Genomic DNA, 19,337 nt, shown 5'->3' with positions numbered 1-19,337 from the left:
ATATATTAAAATTAAATACATAAATATCTCAATGACATAAGTATTCACACAGTATTCACATAAGTATTTTCCCCAAACATAATGCTTCGTATTCAAGACATAAAGTACATTTCTCTGTCAAATTGTTTCCTGTTTTCACTTTAGTGCCTTATTGCAGGATGCATGTTTAGGAATATATTTTTTATTATGTACAAGCTTCCTTCTTTTCACTCTGTCAGTTAGGTTAGTATTGTGGAGTAACTATAATGTTGTTGAATCCATCCTCAGTTCTCCTTTAAACAGCCATTATTCTCTAACTGTTTTAAAGTCACCATTGGCCTCATGGTAAAATCCCTGAGTAGTTTCCTTCCTCTCCAGCAAGTTAGGAAGGATGCCTGTATCTTTGTATGCAACTTATTATGTGACTTGTTAAGCACATGTTTTACTACTGAACTTATTTAGGCTTGCCATAACTAAGGGGTCGAACGCTTATTGACTAAAGATTTTTCAGCTTTTCATTTTTAATTAATTTGTAAACATTTCTTAAAAGATAATTCCACTTTGACATTATGGGTAATTATGTGTAGGTCAGTGACACAAAATCTCAATTTCATTTATTTTAAATGCAGGCTGTAACACAACAAATTGTGTAAAAATTCAAGGGGTGTGAATACTTTCTGAAGGCACTATATGTTCTCCAATCTCATATTTTGTTTTTAGAAAAAGGCTCACTGTTGTTATCCTTGCAAGGTGAGGTATTGAACGGTATTGAACACAAGGGTGCCAATAATGTTGACCCTTGTCTTTTTGAGAAAATCTAAATATGACTCTCTTTATCTGAGTGATTGTACTGGTATAAATAATATAATAGTCCTGTTTGTTTAGCATACATACAATATAGTTCAGTATTTGGATTATTTATAAAAATAAAAAAAATCTCATCTTTTTCAAGGGTGCCAATAATTTTGAACCTGACCTTATTTGGTTCCCATGGTAACATCATAACTAGGTTTAAAGGTCGACAGCTATGGGGTGGAAAGTTTTTTTAAAAAGAGGTGGGGGAGGGGTGAGTGAACTTGGACTAAATTATGTATAGAACAGAAGCATAAATATCAAGCAATCAAATTTCTCTCTTCTATCAGTGAGGAACATCAGGAAGACCCCCAGAATTGACCTGCGAGTCACACTGTAATTAACGTGGACGCTTCATCCCATTCCACAAATGAAATTAAACCACGGAGAGCAAATCTAGCCAAGCTAATTAAAAGTCAATGTGATAGAAGGTACCCCAAGAGCTCTCCTATGACACACACACACACACACACACACACACACATACACACACACACACACACACACACACACACACACACACACACACACACACACACACACACACACACACACACACACACACACACACACACACACACACACTTATTTCCACTAACACAGAAGGATCTTTGTTCTCAGGGTGAGATACCCTGCACCTTCGTAAGGCCCCTGAACATTACCATCACCACACACACACACACACACACACACACACACACACACACACACACACACACACACACACACACACACACACACACACACACACACACACACACACACACACACACACACACACACACACACACACACACACACACACACCCTGTTGAGGCTGTTTTGGTTTCTTGGCCGCCCAATTGTGTGACCCCAGGCATGGCAGGCAGGCGGGTGGAGTGACTGTAGTAAATGGATCTGTGTGTAGACTCATCCGTCAGCCCCACTGGCCTCATGTCACATCCACCATTTCTTCCGGCCCCCTGACAGTATTCATCGCCACTGATCACCAGCAGCATCTCCAGGGACCAATGGGGGGGGGGGGGGTGCTGTGTGTTATGGGGGTTGGTACCAGACCCCCAGTGGGCCAGCCCTCTCCCCGTAGCCCCACTAGGGTCCAGGCAGGCAGGCAGAGCGACAGGGTCCCCTCCCCCTCTGGGTTAGCTTCTGAGTTGTGGCTGTAAGGTCCCCAGCCCCAGACCCCCTTTCAGCCTGAATGGACCAGCCTCATTGATATTCCTAAGCTTTCACACATGGGGACCCCAATCTCACAATGGCACTGGGGCTTTGTCCGGCAACTGTTTATTTCTGAGAGTGTGTGTGTGCGTGTGGCGGAGGGGGGGGGGGGGGCGGGGTTTGTATGTGTGTGCCGGTCTAAAGGAATGTCTTCTCTTCTGTTGGCTGACCGATGGCAGGGACACGATGAACAGACGGATGGGGGATGGATGTGTGCCCCCCCCACCTCCGTGTTCAGTTGTAACCCAGAACAGCACTTTAATTTTGCTGTCATAACGTGTATTGATTTCCCAAATCCTTGCAACGACACATGGACAGGGATATCTGGCGATCCCTACACTCACTCACTCACTCACTCACTCACTCACTCACTCACTCACGCACGCACGCACGCACGCACGCACGCGCACACGCACACACACACACACACACACACACACACACACACACACACACACACACACACACACACACACACACACACACACACACACACACACAATGCCGCTGCCTGTTCAGAATGCAGTGTTAAAAAAACAAACCTGGCAGAGCGACGCACATACACACACACACACACACACACACAACCAATTTGACATAAAACAGTAGAAACGGGAATTGTGGATTTAACCCCTGTCTCTCTCTCTCCCTCTCTTACACACACACACACACACACACACACACACACACACACACACACACACACACACACACACACACACACACACACACACACACACACACACACACACACACACACACACACACACACACACACACACACACACACACACACACACACACACAATCTCTATCCATCTTTCTCCCTCTCTGATATCTCTATTTTGGTTTCTCTCTCCATATCTCATTTTCTCTATTTCTGTCTTCCTCTCTTTCTCTCAGTTGTAATTACCTCCGTAAACAGCTCTACTTTGATGGCAATGCTTCTGTAATAGCTTGTGTTTGGGATGCATTAGGAGTGGTGAGGCTGTGTGTGTGCGTGTGTCTGTGCCTGGTTGCCTGTGTGTGTGTTAAAAACAGCCATTTCCCTTAGGGCAGCTAAATCAACCACACTACTATTTAATTTATTTTTATTTTTAAGTATCACTTTTATTTGCAGACTAACAATGAATCTGTTAAAAGTGATTAGCTGCCTCATATCTCTGACGTGTGTTGATCTGATGTGTGTCGATCTGATGTGTGTTGATCTGATGTGTGTCGATCTGATGTGTTGTAACGATTCTCGTCCTGGGAAGATGAGGAGGAAGGATCGGACCAATACGCAGCGTGGTAAGTGTCCATAATATGTATTTTAATAAATCAACTGAACACTGAACAAAATAACAAAGAGCACGAACGAACAAACGAAACAGTTCTGTATGGTGAAAACACACAACACAGAAAACAACTACCCACAAACACAGGTGGGAACAGGCTACCTAAGTATGGTTCTCAATCAGAGACAACGATAGACAGCTGCCTGAGAACCACACACGGCCAAAGACAAAGAAATAGACAACATAGAACACCAGACATAGAATGCCCACCCCAACTCACGCCCTGACCAAACCAAAATAGAGACATAAAAAAGGAACTAAGGTCAGGGCGTGACAGTACCCCCCCACCCCCAAGTTTGCGGACTCCGGCTGCAAAACCTTAACCTATAGGGGAGGTTCTGGGTGGGCATTTCACCGCAGTGGCGGCTCTGGTGCGGGACGTAGACCCCGCTCCACCTCTGGTTTGGCCCACTTAGGTGGCGCCTCTAGAGCGGGGACACTCGCCGCCGACCCCGGACTGGGGACCCTCGCAGCAGGCCCCGGACAGGAGGGCGACTCTGGCAGCTCCGGACAGGAGGGCGACTCTGGCAGCTCCGGACAGGAGGGAGACTCTGGCAGCTCCGGACAGGAGGGAGACTCTGGCAGCTCCGGACAGGAGGGCGTCGCTGGAGGCTCAGGACAGGAGGGCGTCGCTGGAGGTTCCGGACTGGAGGGCGTCAGTGGAGGCTCCGGACTAGAGGGCGTCGCTGGAGGCTCCGGACTAGAGGGCGTCGCTGGAGGCTCCGGACTAGAGGGCGACGCTGGAGGCTCCGGACTAGAGGGCGTCGCTGGATGCTCCGGACTAGAGGGCGTTGCTGGAGGCTCCGGACAGACGGCCTTCGTTGGAGGCCTCGTGCCATAACTCCTCACTGGAGGTTTCGTGCCATGGATCCTCACTGGAGGCTTCGTGCCATGGATCATCACTGGAGGCTTCGTGCCATGGATCATCACTGGAGGCTTTGTGCCATGGATCATCACTGGAGGCTTCGTGCCATGGATCATCACTGGAGGCTTCTTGCCATGGATCATCACTGGAGGCTTCTTGCCATGGATCATCACTGGAGGCTTTGTGCCATGGATCATCACTGGAGGCTTCGTGCCACGGATCATCACTGGAGTGGAGAGACACACAGGAGGCCTGGCTCTGGCAGCAGGCACAGGACTCACCAGGCTGGGGAGACATGCAGGAGGGTTAGGGCTTAGCACAGGCACAGGACTCACCAGGCTGGGGAGACATGCAGGAGGCCTCCTCCTTAGCCGAGGCACCAGATACACTGGGCTGTGGAGGCGCACTGGCGGTCTCGAGCGCAGAGCTAGCACAACTCGTCCTGGCTGGATCCCCCCTGTAGCCCGGCAAGTGCGAGGAGCTGGAACAGGCGGCACTGGGCTGTGCTGGCGAACCGGGGACACCGTGCGTAGGGCTGGTGCAGTATAACCCGGGCCGAGGAGATGCACTGGAGGCCAGATGCGCTGAGCTGGCACCATCCCTCCTGGCTCAATGTCCACTTTAGCCCGGCCGATGCGAGGAGCTGCGATGTAGCGCACCGGGCTATGCGTGCGCACTGGGGACACCGTGCGCTTCACCGCATAACACGGTGCCTGCCCAGTCACTCTATCGCCACGGTAAGCACGGGGAGTTGGCTCAGGTCTCCTACCTGACTCTGCCAATCTCCCCGTGTGCCCCCCCCCCCCAAAAAAAAAAATTCTGGGGCTGCCTCTCGTGCACGCCTCCTCGAGCCAACTCCTCGTAGTGTCGCCGCTCCTCCTTAGCTGCCTCCAGCTCCTCTTTTGGACGGCGATACTCTCTCGGCTGTGCCCAGGGTCCCTTGCCGTCCAAGATTTCCTCCCATGTCCAGGAGTCCATTCCCACGCTGCTTGGTCCTCTTTTGGTGGGTAGTTCTGTAACGATTCTCGTCCTGGGAAGATGAGGAGGAAGGATTGGACCAATACGCAGCGTGGTAAGTGTCCATAATATGTATTTTAATAAATCAACTGAACACTGAACAAAATAACAAAGAGCACGAACGAACAAACGAAACAGTTCTGTATGGTGAAAACACACAACACAGAAAACAACTACCCACAAACACAGGTGGGAACAGGCTACCTAAGTATGGTTCTCAATCAGAGACAACGATAGACAGCTGCCTCTGATTGAGAACCACACACGGCCAAAGACAAAGAAATAGACAACATAGAACACCAGACATAGAATGCCCACCCCAACTCACGCCCTGACCAAACCAAAATAGAGACATAAAAAAGGAACTAAGGTCAGGGCGTGACACGTGTGTCGATCTGAAGTGTGTCGATCTGGTGTGTGTCGATCTGGTGGGTGTCGATCTGATGTGTGTCGATCTGATGTGTGTCGATCTGGTGTTTGTTGATCAGTGCTTGTTGATCAGTGTGTGTTGATCTGGTGTTTGTTGATCAGTGCTTGTTGATCAGTGTGTGTTGATCTGGTGTGTGTCGATCAGTGCTTGTTGATCAGTGTGTGTTGATCTGGTGTTTGTTGATCTGATGTGTGTCGATCTGTGTGTGTCGATCTGATGTGTGTCGATCTGTGTGTGTCGATCTGATGTGTGTCGATCTGATGTGTGTCGATCAGTGTGTGTCGATCTGTGTCCCTGCAGTGCGACGCTCCTGCCACTCTCTGGCCACTGACATGTTCGAACAGCACCTGGGAGCACACCTGTTACAGGTAAACATCACACACACACACGCAGACACACACACACAGGGTTCCTTTCAAAAGTATTTATTATATAAGCGTGTCATTGAGAACAAACAGTATTTTAAAATAGTACACAATTTAGCCAGGTTATTCAAGAGGTGAATTCTCTGCACTTTTGTTTGTTGACACGTTTAATCTATTTAAATGTTTTTCAAAAAATATTCAAATATTCAACCCTGTAAATATTAATATCGTCACAGCATGCTGCAATTTTAGTGGGAAAAGGTAGCCATATTTATTCCTGTGACAGTCTGACAGTGTGACGCTGCTTCTCTGTTTTTACGTCTCCTCCTGCATTTAAAGACGTGCTTGAACCCCCTCTGACGTCTCCTCCAGCCAGTCAACACTCGTTAGGAAAAAAAACACAAAAACATCGCACTGCCCCACCGTATTACTACTATCAAACAACGACAAATGACTGCAGTGGACAGGAAAGAGAAAGAGAGCGATAGAACGCGGGAGGGAAAGAGGAGAAGGGTGACAGATGGGGTGCATGGAATGTCCTAAATGACCGAGGTGTGCTAAGACAAAAGACTGCCGTCTGCGCCGAACGTTCTGAGGAGGAGCGGCGCTGATAGAAATCAAATTAGGGCTTCAGAACACGCTATGATTCTTTCCTCTTGCCGTCCTCTGTCAGTAATAGCATGATAATTGCACTTTATTTCTCCACCATTCAGCCGGGCTCGCCGCGCCCCACACCCCGGCCACTCGCATTTGCATACTGAATGTGTCAGTTGCATAAATTACCGCCACTTTAAGCGCCGCTGCCAAAATAGCAATCTTTCTTCAGCAAAGTGGCCCTAGCTTCCCAGCACACCGCCGCTACTCACTTGTGTGAATGCTTGTTATTACGACGAATATTATTCTGTGAAGGAGTCCTTCCTAATGGGGTGGCTGTATACCTTTCACTTACCATCATAATCACCACTCCCTGTCTCTACCTCTGTCTCTACCTACCTACCGGTGTCTCTGGTCAGCAGACAGACACAACACAACAGGAAACACCATGCCGTCCTACTGTTATTAACACTGATTGAAACAGCTCCGCTGGTGTCTGCCTGCTCTGTGTTTAATGTGCCTTGTTGACTCTCTGAACAGGCTGGTGGTGTTTACCAGTAGTGTGTCGTGTGTACCTGAGGGGCCAGCCAGACAGGACTGTTGATGTGGGCGGGAGAGGGGGGAGAGGTGGGAGAGACTGAGCGGTGAAGGGCTGGTTGTTGGTGGTTCTCCAGCGGCAGGCAGACGCTCATTGTAATTTGCTCGATACACACTAATTGCTCTAATTTGTCTGTCTGTGTGTGTGTGTGTGTGTGTGTGTGTGTGTGTGTGTGTGTGTGTGTGTGTGTGTGTGTGTGTGTGTGTGTGTGTGTGTGTGTGTGTGTGTGTGTGTGTGTGTGTGTGTGTGTGTGTGTGTGTGTGTGTTGCTTCCACAGTCTCTGGACGGCTTTGTGTTTGTGGTAAGCTCAGAGGGACGCTTCCTCTACATATCAGAGACGGTTTCCATCTACCTGGGCCTCTCACAGGTAAGGCCTTCTGTACATGGACGCACACTCATACACACACTCTCTCTGTCACACACACTCACTCACTCACTGACTCACTCACTCACTCACTCAGGTTACTCCCATCAAATCTCTTTTCATATCAGATGTTGTAATGTGTTTTGGTGTGTTCCCACCTCTGTGTGTGTCTAGATGTCTTTGACTGTTCTCTTCTGCTTGTCTCTAGTTTCTTCGTCTCTCTCTCTCACACACTCTCTCTCCCTCTGTCTCTCTGTTTCTCTGTCTCTCTAGTTTCTCCGTCTCTCTCTCTCTCTCTCTCTCTCCCTCTCAGTCTATCTGCCTCTCTCTCTCTCTCTCTCTCTCTCTCTCTCTCTCTCTCTCTCTCTCTCTCTCTCTCTCTCTCTCTCTGCCTCTCTCTCTCTCTCTCCCTCTCCCTCCCTCCCTTCGTCCCTCCAGGTGCTCACCTTTGTTGATTGCCTGCGGCCTCTTGTACTGTGAATGTTAAGTCCTGCCATTTCGACCAGATGCATAAATAATAACAGTAATTACTGGCCCAACAATCAAAGTGTCGCCCCTGCGCGCAGGGCCTGTCTAAGGGAGCAAATCGATAGGCATCTTAAAAGCTCCATTGATTGTGGGGAGGAGAAAAAACACCAAGGGGGACGGGGAGACAGATAGGGATGGAGAGGGAGAGGGAGGGAGGAGGGGAGGGATAAGATATGTTTGGGAAAAAAGGATGGGGGATACAGAATGAGAGAGAGAAATAAGGGAGGACATTTCGATGGCGGTGGGATTTGAGTGGGTTTTAAAAAGGGGGATTTGGGTGTAATTGGGAGTCTGCCCCTGGTTGGATTGGACTGTCCTGGAGAGAGGCTAGTTATTAGTGGTGTGTGTGTGTGTGTGTGTGTGTGTGTGTGTGTGTGTGTGTGTGTGTGTGTGTGTGTGTGTGTGTGTGTGTGTGTGCGCCGGTGTGTTTGTGTGCCGGTGTGTTTGTGTCACAGTTTGGTATTTCTCTTGCTAACTGTTGGTAAACACAAACTTAAAATCTAATTATGAAATATATCTGAACAGGTGTGAAAAGACTACACAGCCAAATGGCAATGGAAAGCATTTTTGGTATGTAAATAGAGCTTAAATGTGAAGTTGAAGTGAAATGCATCATGGGACTGAATAGGTAAACAACAAAGGCCATTCTTATTCATTAAACAGATGGCCTCACTAGTCAAATCTCCTCAAACAGAACTAAACACACCAGCCTTAAAACAAAATTACAATCAAGATTTACCTTAACTCCAAAACACACAGTACCACGTTTAGAAAAACTGACAGAGAGAGAAAGACTGCAAGACAAAAAAGAGAGAGAGACAGAAAGAGGGAAGGAGGTGGGAGAAAGGGCATGCACACTTTAATAGAACAAATCCCTGTCTCTCAGGGAGGAGAGAGAGAAGGGAAATATAACTGGTGGTTGTTGTTGGAGGACATGGATCTCTCTGTGGACCGCCCTGACCTGTCCCCCAGCCTAACCCCTCTGCCCCGGCTTACCCATGGGGCCCCTCTCCAGACAGTGGGGTTTCTTAGACGGCTTAGCCAAGGTCAGGCACTTTGACCAAGGGCACAATCCGCCGTCCGCTCCCCTGCTACCTGGAGGTGATCATGTCCCTCACCCCAGGTTTCCTGGCCGGAGAGGCGCGCTCTGAACCGGGACCCCAGGTCCTGCTGCTCAACCCCCCTTACCTCCTGCACGGCAGGAGGGAGGAAGGAGGAATGGAGGGAGCGGGGAATTGATCCTGGACTGGTTAGTATGCAGCCCTCATCACTCCCCCTCCCTCTCTCCTCTCCCATCCGTCAGCAGCGGGCTGAGAGTGTGTTGTGGACGACTGCCCGGATGCCTCATACATATTAAAGCTCCCTGCTATTATTTATATCATGTCTCTCCCCCCCCCCCTCTCTCTCAACCCCCCCACACTATACCTGTATCTTTTTCTGTGTCCCTCTCTCTCTCCTTTCACTTTCCTCTCTCTCTCCTCTCTCTCTCCTCTCTCTCTCCTCTCTCTCCTCTCTCTCTCCTCCCTCTCTCTACCTCTATCTTTCAGCTGCCTCTTTCCCCGTTAGTTTTCTCTCTCTCCCTCTCCTCCCTGTGATGAAGTGACGGTAGACTGACAGGTATAGTACCACAGACGTCAGTATTGCCTTTTACTGGGGGAGGGCAAAGGACTGTGGGAAGCCTGGGGTCCTCCAGGGCTGACTTCCTGTCTCTGCCAGGGGATTCTGGTCCGTTTACGTCTCGTTTAGCTCGAGCAACTCATTAACACCGGGCTGTTTTAAAACTTTGATCTCTCCGCTGATCCCTCGCTACTTACTCGAATCCTCTCTCCTTGTGTTTTTTTTCTTTTACACTTTACAGGAGTTAGCCTTCCTTTTCTCTCTCTTTATTCACACTTCATCTGTGCTCCCTCACTCAGCTCTCTGGCTGTGATGTCCTTGAATGCCTGTTGGAAATCCCATAAAGCCCACACTAAATGGATCTAATCCTTCATAAATGGGTATGTCCTACAGACAAGGGTGTGAGGCCGCAGGCAGGCAGCCAAGCAGGCAGCCCAGCAGGGAACAGCCAGGCAGGCAGGCAGGTAGGTAGCAGACAGGCAGGCAGGGATCAGACATGTAGGGAGACAGGGAGCAGGCAGGCAGGGAGCAGAAAGGCAGGAAGGGAGCAGGAAGGGAGTAGGCAGGTAGGCAGGCAGGTAGGCAGGCAGGGAGCAGACATGTAGGCAGACAGGGAGCAGGCAGGCAGGGAGCAGACAGGCAGGAAGGGAGCAGGAAGGGAGCAGGCAGGCAGGGAGCAGACAGGCAGGAAGGGAGCAGGCAGGGAACAGACAGGCAGGCAGGGAGCAGACAGTCAGGCAGACAGGGAGCAGGCAGGCAGCCCAGCAGGGAGAAGGCAGGGAGCAGGCAGACAGGGAGCAGGCAGGCAGCCCAGCAGGGAGCAGACAGGCAGGCAGGGAGCAGGCAGGCAGGGAGCAGGCAGGGAGCAGACAGGCAGGCAGCCCAGCAGGGAGCAGACAGGTAGGCAGGGAGCAGGCAGGGAGCAGGCAGGCAGGGAGAAGGCAGGGAGCAGGCAGGCAGGGAGAAGGCAGGGAGCAGGCAGGCAGGGAGAAGGCAGGGAGCAGACAGGGAGCAGGCAGGCAGGGAGAAGGCAGGGAGCAGACAGGTAGGCAGGGAGCAGGCAGGAAGCAGGGAGAAGGCAGGGAGCAGACAGGCAGGCAGGGAGCAGGCAGGAAGCAGGCAGGCAGGGAGAAGGCAGGGAGAAGACAGGTAGGCAGGGAGCAGGCAGGGAGCAGGGAGCAGACAGGCAGGCAGGGAGCAGGCAGGCGCTTTATCATATGAAATGGAATCTCACCTTAAAGGATTTGAGTAGGACACTATGATGCAGGAGGATGATAGCTGGGAGGTGTTAGTGGTCTTTTATCCCTCTCTGGGAGTGGGCTGGATACGCTATGAATTAATAATAATAATAATAGGAAATGAATGAACAGATTCAAATCTGACCTTCACAGATGGTATATCCCTGGTGTCTTTCAGCTTACTTTAATCACCAAATACAGCAGATTTGTATCCTTCCCGATGTGTATTATTGTAATCTGTGTCTGCCCCCCAGCTCAGGGGTGTGTGTGCGACGTGCGTCCGTGTGTGCGTTGTTGTGTGCATTCATGTGTTCATGCATGAGTGTTTGTGTCTCATCTCTACATTTGATTGTGTTTAGGTGGAGTTGACGGGCAGCAGTGTGTTTGACTACATCCACCCAGCGGACCATGTGGAGATGGCAGAGCGTCTGGGCATCAGGCCCCACCTGAGGGCCGAGGCTGGCTGCCACGTGGCCCCCGAGAGCGCTTCCAGCTCTGCCTCCACATCCTCCCTGGCCGGGACCCCCGAGCCTGGTACGTCTCACATACATGTCTGTAGGCCTGGACTGATGTTGTCTAGATCTGGTCCAAATGTGGTTTCCCCCTGTCTCTCCACAGCCCCCTCAAGCCCCCTCTCTCCTGGGAACGAACCTCCTGACCGAGGCTTCTTCATCCGTATGAAGTCCACCCTCACCAAGAGAGGCCTCCACGTCAAGTCCTCCGGCTACAAGGTCAGAGTAAGAGACACATATATAGAGAAATCAAACTCTCCATTCCTAGAAATCATTCAGACTGTTTGTAATGTATAGGGTAGCAAAATTCCGGTTTCCTCTTTATTCCCTCGTGAATCCAGGAATCTTCCAACCAGGATTTCTGTAAAAAAAAAGAGAATTTCTGAAAAGTTACAAGAGTTTTGCAACTCTAGTAATGGACTACTCACCGTTCATTTAGTAGAGACACTGTACATGTACAACCATGCAAGTTGCTGTAAACCCTTCCTGTCAGGTGATCCATGTGACCGGGCGAATCCGCTGTCGCCCTGCCATGGTGCCAGGCTCAGCCCGCTCGGTGCGTCGGCCAATGGGCTTGGTGGCCCTTGCGCACACGCTCCCTCCCTCCACGCTGAACGAGGTGCGCATGGAGAGCCAGATGTTTGTCTTCCGGGTCAACATGGATTTGCAGGTCACCTACTGCGAGAACAGGTACAGCTAGAGTGACACACAACGACACACAACACATAACAACACACACCAACACAGCTACACAACAACACAGCAACACAACAACATAACAACACAGCGACACAACGACCCACAACAACACATCAACAACATGCCAACGCAGCTACACAACAACACAACAACACAACAACACAACAACACAGCGACACAACAACACAACAACACAGCAACACAACAACACAACAACACAGCGATACAACGACACAACAACACAGCAACACAACAACACAACAACATAACAACACAGCGACACAACAACAACACATCAACAACACGCCAACGCAGCTACACAACGACACAACAACAACAACACATCAACACATCAACAACACGCCAACGCAGCTACACAACGACACAACAACAACAACACATCAACACATCAACAACACGCCAACGCAGCTACACAACGACACAACAACAACAACACATCAACACATCAACAACACGCCAACGCAGCTACACAACGACACAACAACAACAACACATCAACAACACGCCAACGCAGCTACACAACGACACAACAACAACAACACATCAACACATCAACAACACGCCAACGCAGCTACACAACGACACAACAACACATCAACAACACAACAACACAGCTACACACAGGGGCAGATGTCTTTATGAGGTGCATATATGGTTGGACTGTGAATAATTTTATGGTTGTATTTGACTCCATTAAGAAATGGTATGTGTTTGTTTGCCTGTGTATGTGTGTCTATATGTTTACATCACGTGGATAATACCATCATTGTTCCCTGTAGGATCTCAGAGTACATGGACCTGAGCCCGGCAGAGGTGGTGGGACACACCTGCTACCACTTCATCCATGTAGAAGACCTGGATAACATCAGACAGAGCCATGAGGACTGTGAGTCACTGCCCTGTGTGTGTGTGTGTGTGGGTGTGTGTGTGTGTGTGTGTGTGTGTGTGTGTGTGTGTGTGTGTGTGTGTGTGTGTGTGTGTGTGTGTGTGTGTGTGTGTGTGTGTGTGTGTGTGTGTGTGTGTGTGTGCGCGTGCGCGTGCATGCGTTTACCTTTGAACGTTAACATTTTGACTAAGCTCATATTTTGCAATCAGCGCCCTCTGCTGCCAACGTCCTGTAGTGCTATGCCAACTCGCTCTTTACTCTCTTCCTCTCTCCCCTGTCCCCTCCCTCTCTCTCTCTCTCCCTCTCTCTCCCAGTGTTGAGGAAGGGTCAGGTGGTGACCGGGTACTACCGCTGGCTCCAGAGGAGAGGGGGTTATCTGTGGGTCCAGTCCTGTGCCACCGTCTCCATCAACCACAAAGCCCCCCACGAACGCAACGTCATCTGGGTCAACTATGTCATCAGGTCAGCCCCGTCGCCACAGTAGCCTCACGGTAACAACACGTCCAGCATTATGCTCTTAGACAGAGAGTCCGACTCCTTCAGGCCACCGTAATTTTAATATACTAAACTGTAAAGACGGCGAATACATTTCATTATCTCATTACGTAGGGCTTTGCTCATTCACAACGCCTAAAGGATACAAGTTTTCGCACATGGATTCAAGGAAATTCTATATTTTCCTTTGTCTCTGTCTCAGGACCCACAACCTCCCAGCTCCTAAACACACATACACACTCAAAGACAAACAGACACACGTGCACGCACAGAGCAAGAGAGGAGTCGGACAAAAACAAGAGGAACAGGCTGAATTACAATACTAATTGGAGCAGCGCTTTATAATTACAACAAATGGATGTCAGAATGTTGGGTCTGAATGGTGTTTTAGTTCATTAGTGCTGTAATTACAAGAGCTCATTAACTTCTCCAGCAGAAGCCCCCCCTCCCTCCCCGATCCTATCTGGGCTCAGTTCTGTACGGGTGGGCTCCTGAGTGGAGCAGGGCTGGCTACGGGAGAGCAAGGGTGGCTAGTGTGTGTGTGTGCGTGCAATAGGGGGGGAGGGGTTGTTGGATACAGCGGGTTGGGGGTAGCTGATGGGAGGTATAAGTTGGAGAGGCTGGTTGTTGTTGATAGATGAGGGTAATGGTGTGAAGGAAGCTGATGGGGGGTATTAGTTGGAGAGGCTGGTAGTTGTTGATAGATGAGGGTAATGGTGTGAAGGAAGCTGATGGGGGGTATTAGTTGGAGAGGCTGGTTGTTGTTGATAGATGAGGGTAATGGTGTGAAGGAAGCTGATGGGGGGTATTAGTTGGAGAGGCTGGTTGTTGTTGATAGATGAGGGTAATGGTGTGAAGGAAGCTGATGGGGGGTATTAGTTGGAGAGGCTGGTTGTTGTTGATAGATGAGGGTAATGGTGTGAAGGAAGTTGATGGGAGGTATTAGTTGGAGAGGCTGGTTGTTGTTGATAGATGAGGGTAATGGTGTGAAGGAAGCTGATGGGGGGTATTAGTTGGAGAGGCTGGTTGTTGTTGATAGATGAGGGTAATGGTGTGAAGGAAGCTGATGGGGGGTATTATTTGGAGAGGCTGGTTGTTGTTGATAGATGAGGGTAATGGTGTGAAGGAAGCTGATGGGGGGTATTAGTTGGAGAGGCTGGTTGTTGTTGATAGATGAGGGTAATGGTGTGAAGGAAGCTGATGGGGGGTATTAGTTGGAGAGGCTGGTTGTTGTTGATAGATGAGGGTAATGGTGTGAAGGAAGTTGATGGGAGGTATTAGTTGGAGAGGCTGGTTGTTGTTGATAGATGAGGGTAATGGTGTGAAGGAAGCTGATGGGGGGTATTAGTTGGAGAGGCTGGTTGTTGTTGATAGATGAGGGTAATGGTGTGAAGGAAGCTGATGGGGGGTATTAGTTGGAGAGGCTGGTTGTTGTTGATAGATGAGGGTAATGGTGTGAAGGAAGCTGATGGGAGGTATTAGTTGGAGAGGCTGGTTGTTGTTGATAGATGAGGGTAATGGTGTGAAGGAAGCTGATGGGAGGTATAAGTTGGAGAAGCTGGTTGTTGTTGATAGATGAGGGTAATGGTGTGAAGGAAGCTGATGGGAGGTATTAGTTGGAGAGGCTGGTTGTTGTTGATAGATGAGGGTAATGGTGTGAAGGAAGCTGATGGGGGTATTAGTTGGAGAGGCTGGTTGTTGTTGATAGATGAGGGTAATGGTGTGAAGGAAGTTGATGGGAGGTATTAGTTGGAGAGGCTGGTTGTTGTTGATAGATGAGGGTAATGGTGTGAAGGAAGCTGATGGGAGGTATTAGTTGGAGAGGCTGGTTGTTGTTGATAGATGAGGGTAATGGTGTGAAGGAAGCTGATGGGGGGTATTAGTTGGAGAGGCTGGTTGTTGTTGATAGATGAGGGTAATGGTGTGAAGGAAGCTGATGGGAGGTATAAGTTGGAGAGGCTGGTTGTTGTTGATAGATGAGGATAATGGTGTGAAGGAAGCTGATGGGGGGTATTAGTTGGAGAGGCTGGTTGTTGTTGATAGATGAGGGTAATGGTGTGAAGGAAGCTGATGGGAGGTATTAGTTGGAGAGGCTGGTTGTTGTTGATAGATGAGGGTAATGGTGTGAAGGAAGTTGATGGGAGACAAAACAAAATACACAATGTAATCTAAGACCAATAAAGCTCTCTGTAAAGTACTCACTGCACCCATCCTGCTAAATCAGGAGACATAAACAGTGGTTTGCTGCAGCACTCAAGAGCTGTAAAAGGTGCATTTATTATCTTATATTTACTGTCTCACCCTCTCTCTCTCTCTCTCTTCCCTCTCTTTCTCTCTTTCCCTCTCTCTCTCTCACTATCTCTCTTTCCCTCTCTCTCTCCCTCTCTCTCTCTCTCTCTCTTTCCCTCTCTCTCTCCCTCTCCCTCTCGCTCTCCCTCTCTCTCTTTCCCTCTCTCTCTCGCTCTCCCTCTCTCTCTCTCTCAGTCGGACAGAGCTCCCAGACACTCCCCTGGATCTGCTGCAGCTCCCAGAGAGTCTGAGGGTGGAGCGTCTGAAAGCCAGCTCCTCCCCTTCGGAACACTCACCACAAACCCGGGGTAGGGAACCACACAGTCAAAACAGACACACACACACACACATACTGCAATCCCACACACACTTGTACTGTACATTGAATCGCTCACACATACACAAACACACATGATGGGGCGGCAGGTAGCCTACCGGTTAAGAGCAATAGACCAGTGATCAAAAGGTCGCTGGTTCAAATCCCCGAGACCACTAGGTGAACAATCTGTCGATGTGCCCTTAAGCAAGGCACTTAACCCTAATTGCTCCTGTAAGTCACTCTGGATAAGAGTGTCTGCTAAATGACTACAATGTAATGATACATCCAACTCTTTTCCCCTCCCCAGGCCCACAGCCAATGAAAAGCTCTGTGTGTAAAGGTGACCCTGACTCTAAACTGAGAGAGATCTATAATCCCGGTGTCCAATCAGGGGACAGGAGGAAGCGTCCGCTGCGGTCTGACACTGAGGGTGCTCCCGCGGAAACGCGGCGTCGCCTGGAAGAGTTCCGCCAGAGAGAGCGGAGTGTGTCAGCCTCCTCAGACCTGGGCAGCGAGAGCGGGGGAGAGGAGAGAGAGTGGGAGCATGGGGGAGACAGCGCGAGGGTCAAACGAGAGGAGGGGCCTTCGAAACGAGGCGAGGAGACCCCCATGAGGGGCGGCGGGGCGCACAACGGCCGTGCGGTAATCCAGCACCTGAAGAGTGTAGTGTCCTCGCCTCTCTCTGGCCACCCCAACATTAAGACTGAACATGAGGCACTGGCCGCAGGGGGTCGCTGGACACACACCCACACCTCCTCACACATACAACCTCCACCCTCACACACACACACACCCTGCGGCAGCCTGAACGGCGACAGTCCCCTCACCCCTATCCCGGACTCCTCCTCCAGCAGTGAAGCCCCACCCAATGGTATTTTCACCCCGCCCTCCCCCGCCATGTCCCCTCCGATGTCCGGCTCCTCCCCTCTACCCTGTGAGGAGCGGGGAATGTTGTCTGGAGGCCGAGGGTGCGGGCCTGACTTTGAGCTGTTGCATAGACTGGCAGCGGGGGGTGCTGCAGGACGGGTGCTGTTTCACCCCCTGGCCCTCGGCCCCCAGGGGCCACAGAGCCTGTACGCCCCCAGTACCATCCGCTATGCGCCCCCAGAGCTGCCCCACTCCCACCCCGGTGCTGAGGGGCTGCGCTCCGACCACCACAAGGGCCCCCCAGCCTTTTTCCCTCACCTCCAGAGGCTGGCTGGCCTGCCCTCCTTCAGTGGGTTCTCTGCCTCGGACAATCCCTTCAACCCCTTCTGTATGAACGGACTGAGGGGGGCCGCAGGGTCCGAGGAGGACTGAAAGAGAGGTGGGGCTAGAGAGAGACATGGGGGCAGGACATTGGGACATATGGGGTTGTGAAACTGAACAAAGGACCATTTGCACAGCTTCCGTGGGGAGTCAGATGGTGTCCGACACAGGTGACAGGATGGGTGACACTCAAAGTGGACTTTGACACTTAACTTTACCCCACTAGTTGTCCAAGCTTTGTCCCCTTCTCTGCTCTACCATATCCTCTCTCCGCTGCTGTTACATGACTGTGCAGAGTTCCATGTCTAAAGCCATATTGTACATAGAGACAGGACCATACACACCTTCACTACTCCTTCCTTAGTATTATAACAACTGTTCCTGAGCCTGTCAGACTGACTTCTGTGTGAATGGAAAAAAAAAGAAAAAGAAAATGGATGACATTTTTTTTCTCCATTTTTGCGTGAAATACTGAATCATCTCTTAAACGGAGTTAGAAATTATACTCTGACACAGAGGTGGAAATATAGAGGTCTGAGCCAATCTCACGGACGCCCAAAATAATATTTGAACACATCTCGGGTTATCCTTCCTCCCACAATGTGAACCCCACTGAAGAGGGTTAAAAACTGAAGAGGGTTTAAAACTGAAGAGGGTTAAAAACTGAAGAGGGTTTAAAACTGAAGAGGGTTTAAAACAGTGAAAGCACAGAGAGTGAGGGGAGTCTCAGATACATTCCATTCCACTCTGAGGCTGTTCTGTCACGATGTCGTCTGGGAAAGAAAGGTATGGGAGGGGGACGTACAATACCTCTACTGGCTGGTCACTTTGTAATGTTTTCAGTCTTGTAAAAACTGAAAACGATCCTACAGAATGAAGTGTTGTGAAAGTGAAAGACGCTGGGCTGTGCTGGGTTTGAGATGAAAGCCATAGTACTATTATATTGTTATGTTGTTGCCATACGGTGGAGTGGGAGAGGTGTAAAAACTATTGTCTTATACTAGAGAACATACTTTGGGAAATGCCACAGTTTAATTCAGAAGCCCTCTACAAATGTATTCATAATAAAGGGTTTGGGGAGGGGGGGGGGGGGGATATTTTTTTGAATTATTCACATTTGTCCGAGCACTTACTGAAATTTGTTATGAACACATAGCACTTTTGAATGTCCTTGTGTGCGTTAAGGGTTAAATAACAGAGTGGTCATGATGAATACCACAAACGGACCACAAAATGTAGGGTCATTAAAGAAAGACCACGGGAGTTTAAAACGCGGTCATTAAACGTGTTGTCATTCAAATATGACCATGGGGATTTAGTACAGTTGTGGTCAATGAAATAAGAACTGTAGCTTTTTGTTCTCAAAGTGGTTGTCCGGAAACATCCATATTAGGTCATTAGAGGTGGGGTGGAAAACATATATTAAATCATATCAAAGATATCCATTTTTATACTCATCTCCAGAAATCCCATCCCAAATATTATGAGGTCATAAGAGAAAGATCATCATCGCAAACTGAAATTCTAGAGATTAAAATGTCCCAATCTTAAATCGCTGTCCTGGTTATAGATTGAAGAATTACTGATGGACGGGGTCGGATGTCAGCTGTATAGGACCATGTCTGTCATACGAGGGGATGTCTGTCCGTCTGTATGTCTGTTCGTCTGTGCGTCGGTTGTAATTCCACTGGCTCTACAACAATAAGACCAGATTAGTTTTTTTAAACGTACCTGCTTCATCAGTGACTCTAACCCCTTTCTGTTCAAATATTTCTGAATATACCATCCCTTTCTGATCTTCAAATTAAAACGAACCAATGTATAAATACTATGGTACTGATGACGATAATAAAATATTCCATAAGAGGA

General features: G+C 49.4%; 1 protein-coding gene across 3 annotated transcripts in view; it reads left to right on the top strand.

Moving 5' to 3' along the window:
- The window catches only part of LOC139549153 (neuronal PAS domain-containing protein 1-like), a 40,276-nt gene extending 20,939 nt beyond the window's left edge, over positions 1 to 19,337 (top strand). For 2 of the 3 annotated variants that reach the window (XM_071359313.1, XM_071359312.1), the window contains exons 4-12: positions 5,996 to 6,063; positions 7,530 to 7,619; positions 11,359 to 11,533; positions 11,618 to 11,736; positions 12,005 to 12,201; positions 13,011 to 13,117; positions 13,432 to 13,579; positions 16,097 to 16,209; positions 16,528 to 19,337. In XM_071359313.1, the coding sequence (XP_071215414.1) occupies positions 5,996 to 6,063; positions 7,530 to 7,619; positions 11,359 to 11,533; positions 11,618 to 11,736; positions 12,005 to 12,201; positions 13,011 to 13,117; positions 13,432 to 13,579; positions 16,097 to 16,209; positions 16,528 to 17,519 (2,009 nt within the window). In that variant the 3' untranslated portion in view covers positions 17,520 to 19,337. The remainder of the gene's footprint in view (positions 1 to 5,995; positions 6,064 to 7,529; positions 7,620 to 11,358; positions 11,534 to 11,617; positions 11,737 to 12,004; positions 12,202 to 13,010; positions 13,118 to 13,431; positions 13,580 to 16,096; positions 16,210 to 16,527) is intronic. The other variant, XM_071359314.1, reaches the window with a different exon arrangement.

The sequence above is a fragment of the Salvelinus alpinus genome, chromosome 22 (assembly GCF_045679555.1).
Source record: "Salvelinus alpinus chromosome 22, SLU_Salpinus.1, whole genome shotgun sequence".
In the NCBI taxonomy this organism is placed as follows: Eukaryota; Metazoa; Chordata; class Actinopteri; order Salmoniformes; family Salmonidae; genus Salvelinus; species Salvelinus alpinus.
The sequence above is the reverse complement of the archived record's forward strand: the minus strand, read 5'-3'. Positions and strand labels throughout refer to the sequence as shown.